This window comes from Lipotes vexillifer, unplaced genomic scaffold (assembly GCF_000442215.2).
Source record: "Lipotes vexillifer unplaced genomic scaffold, Lipotes_vexillifer_v1.1 scaffold408, whole genome shotgun sequence".
In the NCBI taxonomy this organism is placed as follows: Eukaryota; Metazoa; Chordata; class Mammalia; order Artiodactyla; family Lipotidae; genus Lipotes; species Lipotes vexillifer.
In genome coordinates, this window is record NW_006787469.1 from 2,869,849 (window position 1) to 2,888,519 (window position 18,671).

Below are 18,671 nucleotides of genomic sequence, written 5' to 3' on the forward strand. Positions count from 1 at the left end.
CTCAATTACAATGAAGCAGATTAAAAATTATTGTTTCTAAAAGGACTTAGGGTGGTAAAAAGTAACAGAATTCACTGTACACAAGAATATATAGTTTGCCTGGTGTTCACCTTTCTCTTGGGGAGAAACCACAGCTATTGTTGGGGGAAGCTGTATTTTTTTTGTACTAGAAGCTTGTGGCTTTCATTGGATATACTTCTATTTACAGTTGAGAAACACTAGAGTCTAAGAGGCAAACTATTCTGTGAAAAGCTCTTTTAAGGAAAGCTGGTTAAAGAAGGCAGTTTCCATCACATCAAAGAGAAACCATTTCTACACCAGAAAGGAGCCAGGGACCAAGCAGTGGAGGGATTTTCTTTTGCTAATCTATTTAATTTACTAGCATTTTCTGTATAAATCTGATAAAACATACAAGACTGGATGTAAATAAGAGCTAGTCTCCAAACTGGCTCTTGTCCCCCTCTCCCCCAAATCTACACAGTCCATCGTCTTGCTTCTCTCAGCCTCTGCTCACATGTCACCTGGTGGGGACTCTCCTGACCTCCTTATTTACAAAAGCCGCTCTGCCTCACCTCACAGTACGCATCTGTATCAGTCAGGGTTCTCCGGAGAGACAGAACCAAATAGAAGGGGTAGGTGTCCACATATATATATATGGGATAGTATCTGCACATAACCTATGCGCATCCTCCCACAGTATACTTTAAATCATCTCTAGATTACTTACAATACCTAATAGAACGAAAATACTATGTAAATAGTTGTAAATACTATGTAAATGCTATGTAAATAGTTGTCGGCATGCAGCAAATTCAAGTTCTGCTTTTTGGAACTTCCTGGATTGTTTTTCTGAATATTTTCCATCTATGGTTGCCTGAATACACGGATGTAGTACCCACAGATACGGAGAGCCGACTGTGTATGTTGAGAGAGAGAGAGAGAGAGAGAGAGAGAGCGCGAAGGAAGGAGGGAGAGGGAAAAATTGATTGAGATTGATTTTAAGGAATTGGTTCACGTGATTATAGATGCTGGTAAGTCCAAATTCTGCAGGGTAGGCCAGCAGGCTGGTGACCCAGGGCACAGTTGATGTTGCAGTTCAAGTCCCAAGGGCATCTCCTGGCAATTCCTTCTTCCAGGGAGGCCAGTCTTCTTCTTTTAAAGCCCTCAACTGACTGGGTGAGGCCCCCCCACCTTATGGAGAGTGAGCTGCTTAACTCAAAGTATACTGATTAAAACGTTAATTTCATCTAAAAAATACCTTCACAGAAACATACAGAATAATGTTTGGCCAAATATCCAGGTACTGTGGCCTAGCCAATAGACACATAAAATTAACCATCACTTCTATTAGAATGGATAAAACAGAAAACTGACAACATCAAATGCTGACACGGATGTGGAGAAACTGGATCACTCACATATTGCTGACGGTAATGTAAAGTGGTCAGCTAATCTGGAAAATTTGGGCAGTTTCTTAAAAAACTGAACGCACGGTACCATACACCCACAACTGCACTCCTGAGCATTTGTTTCAGAGAAATGAACTTATGTTCACACCAAAAGCTGTACATAAATGTTTACAGCAGCTTTATTTTTAATTAATTAATTTATTTATTTATTTTTGGCTGTGTTGGGTCTTCGTTTCTGTGCGAGGGCTTTCTCTAGTTGCGGCAAGCGGGGACCACTCTTCATCGCGGTGCACGGGCCTCTCACTGTTGTGGCCTCTCTTGTTAAGGAGCACAGGCTCCAGACTCGCAGGCTCAGTAGTTGTGGCTCACGGGCCTAGTTGCTCCGCGGCATGTGGGATCCTCTCAGACCAGGGCTCGAACCCGTGTCCCCTGCATGGGCAGGCAGATTCTCAACCACTGCGCCACCAGGGAAGCCCAGCAGCTTTATTTCTAATAGCCTCAAACTGGAAATAATTCAGCTGTCTTTCACCTGGTGGATGGTTAAACAAACAGTGGTGCACCTATAAGATGGAATACTACTCAGCAATAAAAAGTAACAACTATTGATACATGTGACAGTCTGATGAGTCTCCACAGAATCATGCTGAAGTGGTGGGGGGAGGGGGAGTAAATCCCAAAGGTCACATACTGTGACTCTACTTATATAACATCCTTGAAATGAGACAATTACGGAAATGGAGAACAGATTAGTGGTTGTCAGGTATCACAGAGGGCATGGGGGTGTAAGGAGGTGGCAACATTAGGGATCTTGTGGTGATGAAACTATTCTGTATCTTGACTGTATCAATGTCAATGTCCTGGTTATGATATTACACTACAGTTTTGCAAAAATGTTACCATTGGGGCAAACTGAGTAAAAGGTACTTGGGCTCTCCTGGTATTATTTCTTACAATTGCATGTGAATCTATAATTATCTCAAAATAAAAAGTATAATTTACAATAAAGCCAAAAAAGGCAGGGGGGTGGGGGGACAACAAAAGCAGAAATAAACAAGTGGGACTACATCAAATTAAAAAGTTTCTGCACAGCAAAGGAAACCATCAATAAATGAAAAGGTAACCTACAGAATGGGAGAAGATATTTGCAAATCATATATCTGATAAGGAGTCAATATTTAAATACATAAAGAACTCATACAACTCAGTAGCAAAAAAAAGAAACCAAACAATCTGGGACTTTCCTGGTGGTGCAGTGGTTAAGAGTCTGCCTGCCAGTGCAGGGGACATGGGTTCGATCTCTGGTGCGGGAAGATCCCACATCCCACATGCCACGGAGCAACTAAGCCTGTGCGCCACAACTACTGAACCTGCACTCTAGAGCCCGCAAGCCACAACTACTGAGCCCGCATGCCACAACTACCGAGCCTGCGCTCTAGAGCCCATGAGCCACAACTACTGAAGCCCGCGTGCCTAGAGCCCACACCCTGCAACAAAAGAAGCCACCACAGTGAGAAGCCCGAGCACAGCAAAGAGTAGCCCCACTCACCACGACTAGAGAAAGCCCGTGTGCAGCAACAAAGGCCCAGTGCAGCCAAAAAGAATCAAAAAAAACCAAAACAATAAACCCCCCCAAAACTCGCAAACAATCCAATTAAAAAATGGGCAGAGGAACACAACAAACATTTTTCCAAAGAAGACATACAAATGGCCAATAGGCATATTAAAAGATACTCAACATCACTAATCAGGGAAATGCAAATCAAAACCACAATGTGTTATCACCTCACACCTGTTAAAATGGCTATCATCAAAAAGACAGCACATAACAAGTGTTGGCGAGGATGTGGAGAAAAGGGAACCCAGGTACACTCTTGGTGAGAATGTAAATTGGTGCAGCCACTATGGAAAACAGTATGTAGGTTCCTCAGAAACTTAAAAATAGAAATGCCGTATGATCCAGCAATCCCACTTCTGAGTATATATTTAAAGGAAATGAAAACAAAGGATATTGAAGAGATATCTGTACTCCCATGTTACTGCAGCATTATTCATGATAGCCAAGCTAGGGAAACAACCTAAGTGTCAACGAATAAGTGAATAAAGAAGATGTGATACACACACACACCAGAATATTGTTGAGCCATGAAAAAGGACATCCTCCTGTTTGCAAGACACAGATGGACCTTGAGGCATTATGTTAAGTCAAACAAGTCAGACAAAGTCAAACAAAGTCAGACAAAGACAAATACTGCATGATATCACTTACAGGTGGAATATAAAAAAGCTGAACTCACAGAAACAAAGACTAAAAGTGCTGTTGTTTTAAGCTGCTACATTTTAGGAAAACTTGTTAGACAGTAATAGATAACTGAATTCAGACAGAACCAAATACTGAACACTTCCTTACTTGAACTTATAAATAATACTAAAGTATTTATACATAATTATTAGTTTTTCAAAGTAGAAGAGCTTTGCGGTATTTGTTGTCTGCACGGCCTAGGAGCCAGAGTAACTAGAGGGTTAGGGACCCCTAACTTTCAATTTTGGCTCAAGTTCCAAGAAAATATGTACTCTTGAGATATAAGTTGGTGGTTTGATATTTTAGTTTTTCTACCTGTAAGACAGCATTGACATACATTAATTTATTTGTTAAATTTAAAAAGTATTAAACTAATATAAATAGAATAAAATATAATAACTTAAAAAAAAAAGAAACAGAGACTAGAATGGTGGTTACCAGGGGCCGAGGGGGTAGGAGAAAAGGGGAGATATGTTGGTCAAAGAGTACAAACTTCCAGTTATAAGATAAATAAGTTCTGGGATCTAATGTACAGCATAGTGATTATAGTTAACAACACTGCATTGTAAAAATAAAATAAAATAAAATACAGCAAAAAATTTTTCAAAAAAATCACAAATCATGAATCCAAGAAACCAGAGGATTCTGTAGCTGTATTTTCAATATAACTCCATATTATTTTTCAGCTAGACATTAGACTACACTAGAAATGACTTAAACTAGAAAGAACTTTGGAATAATTTCCAAGGCCTATTTTTTGTCCAGACTGTGCTACAATCACTTTCTTTTGCTTTCTTTTCTTTCTTTCTTTCTTTCTTTCCTTTCTTTCTTCCTTCCTTCCTTTCCTTTCCTTTTCTTTCTTTCTTTCTTTTTTCTTTTCTTTCTTCCTTCCTTCTTTCCTTCCTTCCTTCCTTCCTCCCTCCCTCCCTTTCTTTCTTTCTTTCTCTTTCTTTCTTTCACCTTTATTGGAGTATAATTGCTTTACAATGGTGTGTTAGTTTCTGCTTTATAACAAAGTGAATCAGCTATACATATACATATATCCCCATATCTCCTCCCTCTTGCATCTCCCTCCCACCCTCCCTATCCCACCCCTCTAGGTGGTCACAAAGCATCGAGCTGATCTCCCTGTGCTATGCGGCTGCTTCCCACTAGCTATCTATTTTACATTTGGTAGTGTATACATGTGCATGCCACTCTCTCACTTTGTCCCAGCTTACCCTTCCCCCTCCCCATGTCCTCAAGTTCATTCTCTACGTCTGTGTCTTTATTCTTGTCCTGCCCCTAGGCTCTTCAGAACCTGTTTTTTGTTTTTAGATTCCATATACATTTGTTAGCATACAGTGTTTGTTTTTCTCTTTCTGACTTACTTCACTCTGTATGACAGACTCTAGGTCCATCCACCTCACTACAAGTAATTCAATTTCGTTTCTTTTTATGGCTCAGTAATATTCCATTGTACATATGTGCCACATCTTCTTTATCCATTCATCTGTCCATGGACACTTAGGTTGCTTCCATGTCCTGGCTATTGTAAATAGAGCTGCAGTCCATGGACACTTAGGTTGCTTCCATGTCCTGGCTATTGACTCTTTATGAATTATGGTTTTCTCAGGGTATATGCCCAGTAGTGGGATTGCTGGGTCGTATGGTAGTTCTGTTTTTTAGTTTTTCAAGGAACCTCCATATTGTTCTCCATAGTAGCTGTATCAATTTACATTGCCAACAACAGTGCAAGAGGGTTTCCTTTTTTCCACACCCTCTCCAGCATTTATTGTTTGTAGATTTTTTGATGATGGCCATTCTGACTGGTGTGAGGTAGTACCTTCATTGTGGTTTTGATTTGCATTTCTCTAATGATTAGTCATGTTGAGCATCCTTCCATTTGTTTGTTGCCAGTCTGTATATCTTCTTTGGAGAAATGTCTATTCAGGTCTCCTGCCCATTTTTGGGTTGGGTTGTTTGTTTTTTTGATATTGAGCTGCATGAGCTGCTTGTAAATTTTGGAGATTAGTCCTTTGTCAGTGGCTTCATTTGCAAATATTTTCTCCTATTCTGAGGGCTGTCTTTTTGTCTTGTTTAAGTTTTCCTTTGCTGTGCAAAAGCTTTTAAGTTTCATTAGGTCCCGTTTGTTTATTTTTGTTTTTATTTCCATTTCTCTAGGAGGAGGGTCAAAAAGGATCTTGCTGTGATTTATGTCATAGAGTGTTCTGCCTATGTTTTCCTCTAAGAGTTTGATAGTGTCTGGCCTTACATTTAGGTTTTTAATCCATTTTGAGTTTATTTTTGTGTATGGGGTTAGGGAGTGTTCTAATTTCATTCTTTTACATCCTTTTACATGTAGCTGTCCAGTTTTCCCAGCACCACTTATTGAAGAGACTGACTTTTCTCCATTGTATATTCTTGTCTCCTTTATCAAAAATAAGGTGACCATATGTGCATGGGTTTATCTCTGGGCTTCCTATCCTATTTCATTGATCTATATTTCTGTTTTGTGCCAGTACCATACTGTCTTGATTACTGTAGCTTTTTAGTAGAGTCTGAAGTCCAGGAGCCTGATTCCTCCAGCTGTTTTTCTTTCTCAAGATTGCTTTGGCTATTCAGGGTCTTTTGTGTTTCCATACAAATTGTGAAATTTTTTGTTCTAGTTCTGTGAAAAATGCCATTGGTAATTTGATAGGGATTGCATTGAATCTATAGATTGCTTTGGGTAGTAGAGTCATTTTCACAATGTTGATTCTTCCAATCCAAGAACATGGTATATCTCTCCATCTATTTGTATCATCTTTAATTTCTTTCATCAGTGCCTTATAGTTTTCTGCATACAGGTCTTTTGTCTCCTTAGGTAGGTTTATTCGTAGGTATTTTATTCTTTTTGTTGCAGTGGTAAATGGGAGTGTTTCCTTAACTTCTCTTTCAGATTTTTCATCATTAGTATATAGGAATGCAAGAGATTTCTGTGCATTAATTTTGTATCCTGCTACTCTACCAAATTCATTGATTAGCTCTAGTAGTTTTCTGGTAGCATCTTCAGGATTCTCTATGTATAGTATCATGTCATCTGCAAACAGCAACAGCTTTACTTCTTTTCTGATTTGGATTCCTTTTATTTCTTTTTCTTCTCTGACTGCTGTAGCTAAAACCTCCAAAACTACGTTGAATAATAACGGTGAGAGTGGACAACCTTGTCTTGTTCCTGATCTTAGAGGAAACAGTTTCAGTTTTTCATACAATCACTTTTTTTTTTAATTTTAGAATTTTATTTATTTTTTTATACAGCAGGTTCTTATTAGCTATCCATTTTATACGTATTAGTGTATACATGTCAATCCCAATCTCCCAATTCATCACACCACCCCAACCCCCAGCCACTTTCCCCACTTGGTGTCCATACGTTTGTTTTCTATATCTCTGTCTCCATTTCTGCCCTGCAAACCATTTCATCTGTACCATTTTTCTAGGTTCCACATACATGCATTAATATACAATATTTGTTTTTCTCTTTCTGACTTACTTCACCCTGTATGACAGTCTCTAGATCCTTCCACGTCTCTACAAATGACCCAATTTTGTTCCTTTTTATGGCTGAGTAATATTCCATTGTATATATGTACCACATCTTCTTTATCCATTCATCTGTCGATGGGCATTTAGGTTGCTTCCATGACCTGGCTATCATACAGTCACTTTCTATACTACAGCTATCACTGAAGTTCTTGGAAACGCCACTTAGATGGCTGTGACTCAATGTGTTATAGAACGCAAGTAAAAAACTGTCCAGGCACTTTCCTAGAGGTCCAGCATAGACATGGAGGCCTAGGGTTAGCCCTTATTTAGCTCTTCTCACTTTTTATAGGATGGGATAGTTAAGCGTGAGCTACCTAGGCAAAAACACTGAGTGATCTTACACAAAAGTGAGGAAATAGATTATATTTAAGAGATAATAATACTCTCAGTAATTATACACACAGTATACACAGAGTTAATACACACAGTAATACTCTGCCCTAAGAAGTCACCTAGCGTAGCCCTCCAGAGAGAGTTCTGCCACCCAAGGGGGAGCTCATGTAGACGCTGATGTCACAGAATTAAAAAAGAATCAGTACTGAACTAGGTGTAAATGCTCAGGCATAAAAGGGACATTGATGGAGCAGAGTGTATTGTTAATTGTTGAGAAGGAAAATAGTCCTTCTGATATGAAAATTGGAGAGGTGGCAAAGTTTGGTGAGAAAACACTTGTCTGCAAACATTTTCCAACATAAAGGTTGAAGTCAAGATGAGGTCATGATGTCAGGTCCAAAGTGTGCAAAAAGAACGCCCAGGTTCATATAATGTGCTTCCAGAAGAATTCTTAAGCAACAGTACTATCTATATATACTCTACAATTTGTAATTCATAAATACCATTAATTAAAAAAAATACAAACAGCAATGTTGCCCTTTGTAGATACCAATAAAACCCAAAACATCCTAGTGAAATTTAGACTTGAGGTGCAATGGGAAAGCCTTTAACCCAAAGAAAAGGCCAGAAGGCAAACACTGCTGAACATGATGAGATTTTTACCATCCTCTCATAATTCCAGTTTAACAAATCATACCTCGCCACAATGTTTTTTGGCCACTTCTTCCAGGCGGGACTTTAACAAATTAACAGTTTCATTTGACAGACCTTTGGCATTCATTAATGCTATTTCAGGGACTCTGGAAAAGAAAAAAACAAAAAGGAGTTACTCTAGAAAGTACAGATTATTTGCATTAATATTTGCTAAGTTCCAAGCTCGGGGCCTGGGGATTTCATAAGGGCCTCATTTGTGAATCTCTCTGTACCCCCGGCAACATTTCTTTTCATCTCAAAAGCATTTTAACTTTACCCCAGCAACTCTGTTGACAAGGTACTCAGCATGGAGGCACCTGCAGCCTGTGGGGGCAGAAGTGGGCTGGCTAGTCGTCAGTGTGGACAGTCGGGTGCCCTGATCCCCCAGAGGACCAGACATACATGACTGGGGCTCGATCAGGGGTCTCCCCAACTCCTCTGTGTGATATCAGCTTTACAACCTGATTTAAATTTTTAACATCAATTATGGTCTACTGCCTTTTAAAAAATCACTCCAGCTGTGTGTGTGATTCTAGCCTGGTAACTTCACTATGAGCTCCCTTGTATGGTAACGCTCCATCTTGGCTTGCCCCTCAACGTCAGTTTACTCAGACAGCTCACCTGCCAGAGTCCAGACACTCTGTGCTCATTAGTGCACTCTGGCATAAAGCAGGACAAGAATACTAGGAGAGATGGAGCCACAGTGATCTATCTAGTATTCCTAGAACATGCTGTGTCCCAGGCACTCATTCTGCTGTAAATGAGCTCATTTACTCATACATAAATCTAGTCATGCACACTCTGCAAACTCTGCTCTTCCAAGGATGCCTACCACACTCTCCTCTCCATCCCTATAGAGCGCAACTAAGAGTTAACACTTTCTACCCAAGGAAAGTACAACCAGCCCTTGGGGTTCTTTTATTTTCAACCAATACACATCTAATAACAACTCTGAGATTAAGTAGGCTTCATTTGAAGAGAAGATGATTCATCACTTCCCACCAAGCATTTCTGAGTAATTCATGGCGTTTTACCTTGGCGAGGCCTTTACTATTCACTTACCTATGGATTCTCTCAATGCTTCAGTATGACAGATTGCTACAATCATCAATCTAGTTGGATAGATGGAAATCTGAGAGAGACTACTGAGTCTATGTGTGGTCCAGCCAATCCAGGATTCTCTCTCTCACAGTGGCATCAAGGACTATTTTGCAGAAAAGGAAAGTTTTCCTGCCCCATATCATCTCAAAAGATAGGAATGTTTCCCCAAGTCAAGACTTACATAATTTTTTTTTAAAAATCAAGCAGTCATTATACAGCAATATTAACAGAATGGTGAAAAATTCAACTGCAACACTAATTAAACTTGCTTTAAAATTTCCAGTGTTCTCTTTATGCCTCTGCTACATAATTCATAATTTTATGTAGCTGATATTATAATGTTTACTTTTTAACTTTTTGTTAAGCATGTGCATGCTGTTTCTTAAATAATATTTTTACCAAGTGGACACATCAAGATTTACCTGACGAGTTCTCTAAAGTAGTGGTTCTCAACCAGGGGTGATTGTGTCCCCCCCCAGAGGACATCAGTCAACGTCAAGAGGGCAAAGAAGCTCTGCGCCCCTCCCCGCATTCCTTGCCTAAGCATCTCTTCCATCTGGCTGGTCCTCAGTTGTATCCTATATAATAAACCGGTAATAGTAAGTGAAGTGCCTTCCTGAGTTCTGTGAGCTGTTCTAGCAAATTACCGACCATGGGCATTATGGGAACCTGCAAATTTATAGCCAGTTGATCAGAAGTACTGGGACTTGCAACTGGCATCTGAAGTCTTGTTGTGGGACTGAGCCCCTAACCCAGCTATCAATTTTAGTGTCAGAATTGAATTGAATTGTCTGGACACCCTGTTGGTGTCAGAAAAGACACCACCTATATAGTGTCAGGAAAACTAAAACCTAGAGAGGCACTGTCTTATTTTTCTTTCATAAAATTAATCACCCTTCAATTAATGCATAAATTAACTTTCTGAATATCTACTATATCTACTCTAGGCATAGAGGTTGGGCAAAAAGTGGGTTACTAACTTTGAGGAACTCAACTTGACCTATCTGTATTTTCATATTCTCTACCACCTCTTAAGATAACAAGTCCCATACATTTACCACCCACTGTGTAAGGCAGGACTTCCTTTTATTTGCCACTTTCCTTCACTGGCTTCCTACACAACAAGCTCAAACCACAAAATATCATCCAGGCCAATCTGCTTTTCCACATGGAATGTCTGGGGAAAGATTACATGGAATATGCATGGTACTTTAAAAAAAGAATACTCAAGTCCTGATAGCTAATGCTTTTGTTTTACAAGTGAATCTCAGCCAGAGGGAGTATCACCTTCAGTGGGAGTTTAGAAATACGTGAGGTTTTCAGCTGTCTCACTGACTGGGGAACTCTCTTGGCATTAGTGGGTACAGGCCAGTGATGTTACACGCCCTGCAGGGTGTGGGACTGCCCAGTGAAGGCTCGTTAGCAGTCCCCCCACAGAAACAGAGCAACACTAAATCCTCCTTTACTCTAGGAAGTAAAGGTCCCATTGGCCTGGAAGGCTACTGTAAGTCCTAATGCCTATCATACTTTAAAACTAAGTCCACAAGTCTTTTATATCACTGCACCTTTATCTTTTTCTTCTAGATTGTTCCTCTTACTTGTTTATGAAGAGTTAAACAAAAGTTAACATATCAGAGGAAGCAAACATTAGTCATGGAGCAAATATTACCATCCATAGACTACTAACTATAAGCTGACTTAACAGGAGACAGGTTTCATGAAAATGTCTATTGCTGATGTAGTTTTGATGAAATGCAAGTGATAGGAAATAAAATTTTAAATGGAATAGGGGCCAGAAGGAGAAAACACCATTAAGTTCAACCTGTTCCTATGTTTTCAAAACAGAGAACTGAAATCACATCAAAGCTATTTCTAAATGTACTCACACATCTGGATAGGTGGGTGGGCATTTCACTCTCAAATCCACTTTCACATATACTTCTTCACCAGTCAAGCCCTGAGGGTATAGAACTAAATTGATTTCAGGAGGCTCTTTGACCTAAAAGAGAAAAAGAAAATCTTTCTTTCTCTAGAGAGCCAATCATTAAAGATTAAGATAAAAATTATTAATATTTTAGCCAAAAGTTCTACTTTTTAAATATTACACATAATTTTATTTTATATAGGTGTTGGTCACATTTTCCGAAAGCATGGTTTAAAAACAAAACCTGGAGGGCAGACAGCAGAAGCAAGAAGAATGACAATCCTGCAGCCTGTGGAACAAAACCCACATTCACAGAAAGACAGACGAGATGAAAGGGCAGAGGGCTATGTACCAGATGAAGGAACAAGATAAAACCCCAGAAAAACAACTAAATGAAGTGGAGACAGGCAACCTTCCAGAAAAAGAATTCAGAATAATGATATGGAAGATGATCCAGGACCTTGGGAAAAGAATGGAGGCAAAGATCGAGAAGATGCAAGAAGTGTTTAACAAAGACCTGGAAGAATTAAAGAACAAACAAACAGAGATGAATACAATAACTGAAATGAAAACTAAACTAGAAGGAATCAACAGCAGAATAACGGAGGCAGAAAAACGGATAAGTGACCTGGAAGACAGAATGGTGGAATTCACTGCTGCGGAACAGAATAAAGAAAAAAGAATGAAAAGAAATGAAGACAGCCTAAGAGACCTCTGGGACAATATTAAATGCAACAACATTCGCATTATAGGGGTCCCAGAAGGAGAAGAGAGAGACAACGGACCCGAGAAAATATCTGAAGAGATTACAGTTGAAAACTTCCCTAACATGGGAAAGGAAATAGCCACCCAAGTCCAGGAAGTGCAGCAAGTCCCATACAGGATAAATCCAAGGAGAAACACGCTGCGACACATAGTAATCAAACTGGCAAAAATTAAAGACAAAGAAAAATAATTGAAAGCAGCAAGGGAAAAATGACAAATAACATAAAAGGGAACTCCCATAAGGTTAACAGCTGATCTCTCAGCAGAAACTCTACAAGCCAGAAGGAAGTGGCATGATATATTTAAAGTGATGAAAGGGAAGAACCTACAACCAAGATTACTCTACCCGGCAAGGATCACATTCAGATTTGATGGAGAAATCAAAAGCTTTACAGACAAGCAAAAGCTAAGAGGATTCAGCACCACCAAACCAGCTCTACAACAAATGCTAAAGGAACTTCTCTAAGCGGGAGAAGAAAAAGACCTACAAAAGCAAACCAAAAACAATTAAGAAAATGGTAATAGGAACATACATATCAATAATTACCTTAAACATAAATGGATTAAATGCTCCAACCAAAAGACACAGGCTTGCTGAATGGATACAAAAACAAGACCCATATATATGCTGTCTACAAGAGACACACTTCAGACCTAGGGACACATACAGAATGAAAGTGAGGGGATGGAAAAAGATATTCCATCCCCTGAAGTAGCTATACTCATAACAGATAAAACAGACTTTAAAATACAGAATGTCACAAGAGACAAGGAAGGACACTACATAATGATCAAGGCATCAATCCAAGAAGAATATATAACAATTATAAATATATATGCACCCAACAGAGGAGTACCTCAATACATAAGGCAACTGCTAAGAGCTATAAAAGTGGAAATCGACAGTAACACAATAATAGTGGGAGACTTTAACACCTCACTTACACCAATGGACAGATCATCAAAAATGAAAATAAATAAGGAAACACAAGCTGTAAATGATACAACAGACCAGATAGATTTAATTGATATTTATAGGACACTGCATTTAAAAATAGCAGATTACACTTTCTTCTCAATTGCGCACAAAACATTCTCCAGGATAGATCACAACTTGGGTCACAAATCAAGCCTCAGTAAATTTAAGAAAATTGAAATCATATCAAGCATCTTTTCTGACCACAGTGCTATGAGACTAGAAATGAATTACAGGGGAAAAAAGGGAAAAAAACACAAACACATGGAGGTTAAGCAATATGTTATTAAATAACGAAGAGATCACTGAAGAAATCAAAGGGGAAATCAAAAAATACCTAGAGACAAATGATAATGAAAACACAATGATCCAAAACCTATGGGATACAGCAAAAGCAGTTCTAAGAGGGGAGTTTATAGCTATACAATCCTACCTCAAGAAACAAGAAAAATCTCAAATAAACAATCTAACCTTACGCCTAAAGAACTAGAAAAAGAAGAACAAACAAAACCCAAAGTTAGCAGAAGGAAAGAAATCATAAAGATCAGAGCAGAAATAAATGAAACAGAAACAAAGAAAACAATAGCAAAGATCAATAAAACTAAAAGCTGGTTCTTTGAGAAGATAAACAAAACTGATAAACCATTAGCCAGACTCATCAAGAAAAAGAGGGAGAGGACTCAAATCAATAAAATTAGAAATGAAAAAGGAGAAGTTACAACAGACACCGCAGAAATACAAAGCATCCTAAGAGACTACTACAAGCAACTCTATATAATGAAACTGAAGTAATGAAATTGAAACTATGACTGAAAATCTTCCAACAAACAAAACTCCAGGACCAGATGACTTCACAGGCGAATTCTATCAAACATTTAGAGAAGAGTTAACACCCATCCTTCTCAAACTCTTCCAACAATTGCAGAGGAAGGAACACTCCCAAACTCATTCTATGAGGCCACCATCACCCTGATACCAAAACAAGACAAAGATACTACAAAAAAAGAAAATTACAGACCAATATCACTGATGAATATAGATGCAAAAATCCTTAACAAAATACTAGCAAACAGAATCCAACAACACATTAAAAAGATCATACACCATGATCAAGTGGGATTTATCCCAGGAATGCAAGGATTCTTCAATATATGCAAATCAATCAATGTGATACACCATATTAACAAATTGAAGAATAAAAACCATATGATCATCTCTATAGATGCATAAAAAGCTTTTGACGAAATTCAACACCCATTTATGATAAAAACTCTCCAGAAAGTGGGCATCGAGGGAAACTATCTCAACATAATAAAGGCCATATACGACAAATCCACAGCAAACATCATTCTCAACAGTGAAAAACTGAAAGCATTTCCTCTAAGATCAGGAACAACAGAAGGATGTCCACTCTCACCACTATTATTCAACATAGTTTTGGAAGTCCTAGACACGGCAATCAGAGAAGAAAAATAAATAAAAGGAATACAAATTGGAAAAGAAGAAGTAAAGCTGTCACTGTTTGCAGATGAAATGATACTATACATAGAGAATCCTAAAGATGCTACCAGAAAACTACTAGGGCTAATCAATGAATCTGGTAAAGTTGCAGGATACAAAATTAATTCACAGAAACCTCTTGCATTCCTATATACTAATGATGAAAAATTTGAAAGAGAAATTAAGGAAACACTCCCATTTACCACTGCAACAAAAAGAATAAAACACCTAGGAATAAACCTACCTAGGGAGACAAAAGACTTGTATGCAGAAAACTATAAGACACTGATGAAAGAAATTAAAGATGATACAAATAGATGGAGAGATATACCATGTTCTTGGATTGGAAGAATCAACATTGTGAAAATGACTATACTACCCAAAGCAATCTACAGATACAGTGCAATCCCTATCAAACTACCAATGGTATTTTTCACAGAATTAGAACAAAAAATTTCACAATTTGTATGGAAACACAAAAGACCCTGAGTAGCCAAAGCAATCTTGAGAAAGAAAAACAGAGCTGGAGGAATCACGCTCCTGGAGTTCAGACTCTACTAAAAAGCTACAGTAATCAAGACGGTATGGTACTGGCACAAAAACAGAAATATAGATCAATGAAACAGGATAGAAAGCCCAGAGATAAACCCATGCACATATGGTCACCTTATTTTTGATAAAGGAGACAAGAATATACAATGCAGGAAAGACAGCCTCTTCAATAAGTGGTGCTGGGAAAACTGGACAGCTACATGTAAAATAATGAAATTAGAATACTTCCTAACCCCATACACAAAAATAAACTCAAAATGGATTAGAGACCTAAATGTAAGACCAGACACTACAAAATTCATAGAGGAAGACATAGGAAGAACATTCTTTGACATAAATCACAGGAAAATCTTTTTTGATCCGCCTCCTAGAGTAATGGGAATAAAAACAAAAATAAACAAATGGGATGTAATGAAACTTAAAAGCTTTTGCACAGCAAAGGAAACCATAAACAAGACGAAAAGACAACCCTCAAAATGGGAGAAAATATTTGCAAATGAAGCAACTGACAAAGGATTAATTTCCCAAATTTACAAGCAGCTCATGCAGCTCAATATTAAAAAAACAAACAACCCAATCCAAAAATCGGCAGGAGACCTAAGTAGACATTTCTCCAAAGAAGATATCCAGATTGCCAACAAACACATGAAAGGATGCTCAACATCACTAACCATTAGAGAAACGCAAATCAAAACTACAATGAGATATCATCTCACACTGGTCAGAATGGCCATCATGAAAAAATCTACAAACAATAAATGCTGGAGAGGGTGTGGGGAAAAGGGAAGAACCCTCTTGCACTGTTGGTGGGAATGTAAACTGATACAGCCACTATGGAGAACAGTATGGAGCTTCCTTAAAAAACTAAAAATAGAACTACCATATGACCCAGCAAACCCACTACTGAGCATATACCCAGAGAAAAACATAATTCAAAAGGACACATGCACCCCAATGTTCATTGGAGCTCTATTTACAATAGCCAGGTCATGAAAGCAACCTAAATGCCCATCGACAGACGAATGGATAAAGATGTGGTACATATATACAATGGAATATTACTCAGCCATAAAAAGGAATGATATTGGGTCATTTGTAGAGATTTGGATGGATCTAGAGACTGTCATACAGAGTGAAGTAAGTCAGAAAGAGAAAAACAAATATCATATATTAACACATATATGTGGAACCTAGCAAAATGGTACAGATGAACCAGTTTGCAGGGCAGAAATAGAGACACAGATGTAGAGAATAAACGTATGGACACCAAAGCGGGGAATGTGGCGGGGAGTTGTGGTGGTGGTGGGATGAACTGGGAGATTGGGATTGACATGTATACACTGATGTGTATAAAATGGAAGACTAATAAGAACCTGCTGTATAAAAAAATAAATAAAATTTCAAAAAACCCCCAAAACTTCCAAGACAGAGTACATATTCCTTTTCAAAGTTTCTAAGAAGTGACCTGAAATGTCCCATGTAGCCTCCATTCATTCAAATGTCACTGAGCGCTGATGACCTTCTGAGTGCTGCCCTAGAGACTGAGAGTTCAGAGGCAAATCTACACAGACATGAACCCAACTAGCTGGCACAGACTAGAAGACAAATGAATGCTTTCAGAAAGTGGTGAGTGCTGTAAAGAAGGCAAAGCCAAGTCATGGAACATAGTGGTGGAGGAGGAGAAGGTACGCAGACAGGCAGGTCAGGGGAGGCCTCTTGAGCAGGGGATACTTCGAATATTGAGATAACAAGTGAAAATCTTGACATGAAGAAATCTGATAGCTCTTCTAAAATTGTGTATGCTTTCAACCAACTGCTTTTCACCAAATACTCCATTCTTCCTCATTTATGTATGCTTTTTCCGAAAAGGATTTGAGGCAGTTTATATTATCTATATATCATGAGAAAGGGGAGGCTGAGGGAACACTTGGTCCAGACACTTGACCAACTTTGCGAGGTAGGTGCAATCTCCTTTGTACAGACAGTTTACAGACAAGGCGGCTCAGGCTCAGACCTTCAGTTTCTTGCCCACCAACACACAGCAACAAGTCTGGACTTCAAATCCAATTCTGACTCCCAAACCTCTCTTTTCCATCAGCCCTCCCTTGTCAATGCCAACACTGAGTTGCTGTGACTGAGCCTTGACTTTCCCTTGGAATGTCCAGGCAGCCAGGGCAAAAAGAGAAATGTGGCATTATCAGAAAAGAGAAAAGATAAAAATTCTTCTAAGGGTAATAAAGTACTTAGCAACATTAAATTCTAATAGAAATTTATAACATGAACCTTACATGTGGCACCATGAATTACACAATCAACTATGTATATAAAATACGTAAGCTTGGTTTTTATTTCTTTTTAATAGAATCCCTGATTTTTTAGTTGGATACATTTCCCAGACTCCTTTACAGCTCAGTGTGGCTGCTGGATTAATTTCTGGCCAGTAAGATGAAAGAACTATAATATGCAATTTCCAGGAAGTGAACTTTATCAAAGGAAAGGGATGAAACTTCTTCATCCCCTTCTCATTCCAGCTGGCTGGAATGCAGATGTGATGACTGGAGGTAAGACAGCCATTTTAGACCACGAAGGGCACATTAAGGATGGTAGAACAGCAATTCAGAAAAAGCCGTAGACTCCAGGCTTTTACATGTAAAAAAATAAACTTTGTTATTTTAAGTTTTCTGTCATATGTAGCTAAACTTAATCCTAACCAGTACAGGCTCACTGGGGAAAAAAATAAAGACAGTCAGGAAACAATGCTTTCAGAGGTAAGAACATAATATTTTCCAGGCTTCTCTCAAGTGAACTGAGAGGCTTCCCAACATGTGAAGATGCTTTTATGCAAAACATGTTTAGGATACCAAGTGTTAGCTCATATTAGGGCATTCAAGGACTCCTGGAGCTGAACAGGACTTGATTAAAAGTTCAACAATCAAGATGTTCTAAAGATTAGGATTGGGTAAGACCTCCTTCATGCCTTTAGAAGATAAATGGTCATTAGAATTCAATGTTGATAAAATCTTTGATTTAACCTGCACAAGGAAATAATGAATTCCTGGAATATTTGTAGGTAAAAAAACTCAAAGTAAGGGGTAACCAAAATTTTTTGAGAGCACCTAATGAGAGGAAAACACAATGCAGAATGTACAGCTACAAAGTATACAAAATTCTACATGAGAAAAAAGATTTGTTTTGAAGACTGAAAATGCAAGTGACATGAAGGCAGCATAATAAGTAGTCATGGAGAGAAGGGCACGCTACAATGAGAGATGAGTTAAATTTGCTTCTCAATGAGATCACGAAGTTGGAGACTCTCCTGAAGTACTATCAAATAACCAAACAAATCTTCAAGGTATAAAAAGTGAAAGAGTAACACAAACTCAGTCCTACAACATGAGAGGTAATGCTCATTTGGACTAATCCCGCCGAGAATTAAAAACATTAAAAACACTAGCTCTTCAAGAAATAAAACCCAAGGATCTTAATACACCCCACAGGAGGAGGAACACGGACCCAGGGGACCCTTTTTTTTTTTTTTTTTTTGCGGTATTT

The 18,671-nt window shown here is 38.5% G+C and overlaps 1 protein-coding gene across 1 annotated transcript in view; it reads right to left on the reverse strand.

The window, feature by feature from the left end:
- EIF2AK4 (eukaryotic translation initiation factor 2 alpha kinase 4) overlaps positions 1-18,671 on the reverse strand; it is a 123,878-nt gene that overhangs the window by 100,115 nt on the left and 5,092 nt on the right. The window contains exons 2-3 of the mRNA XM_007460187.1: positions 11,289-11,401; positions 8,306-8,408 (exon numbers count right to left, since the gene is read on the reverse strand). Of these exons, the coding sequence (XP_007460249.1) occupies positions 8,306-8,408; positions 11,289-11,401 (216 nt within the window). The remainder of the gene's footprint in view (positions 1-8,305; positions 8,409-11,288; positions 11,402-18,671) is intronic.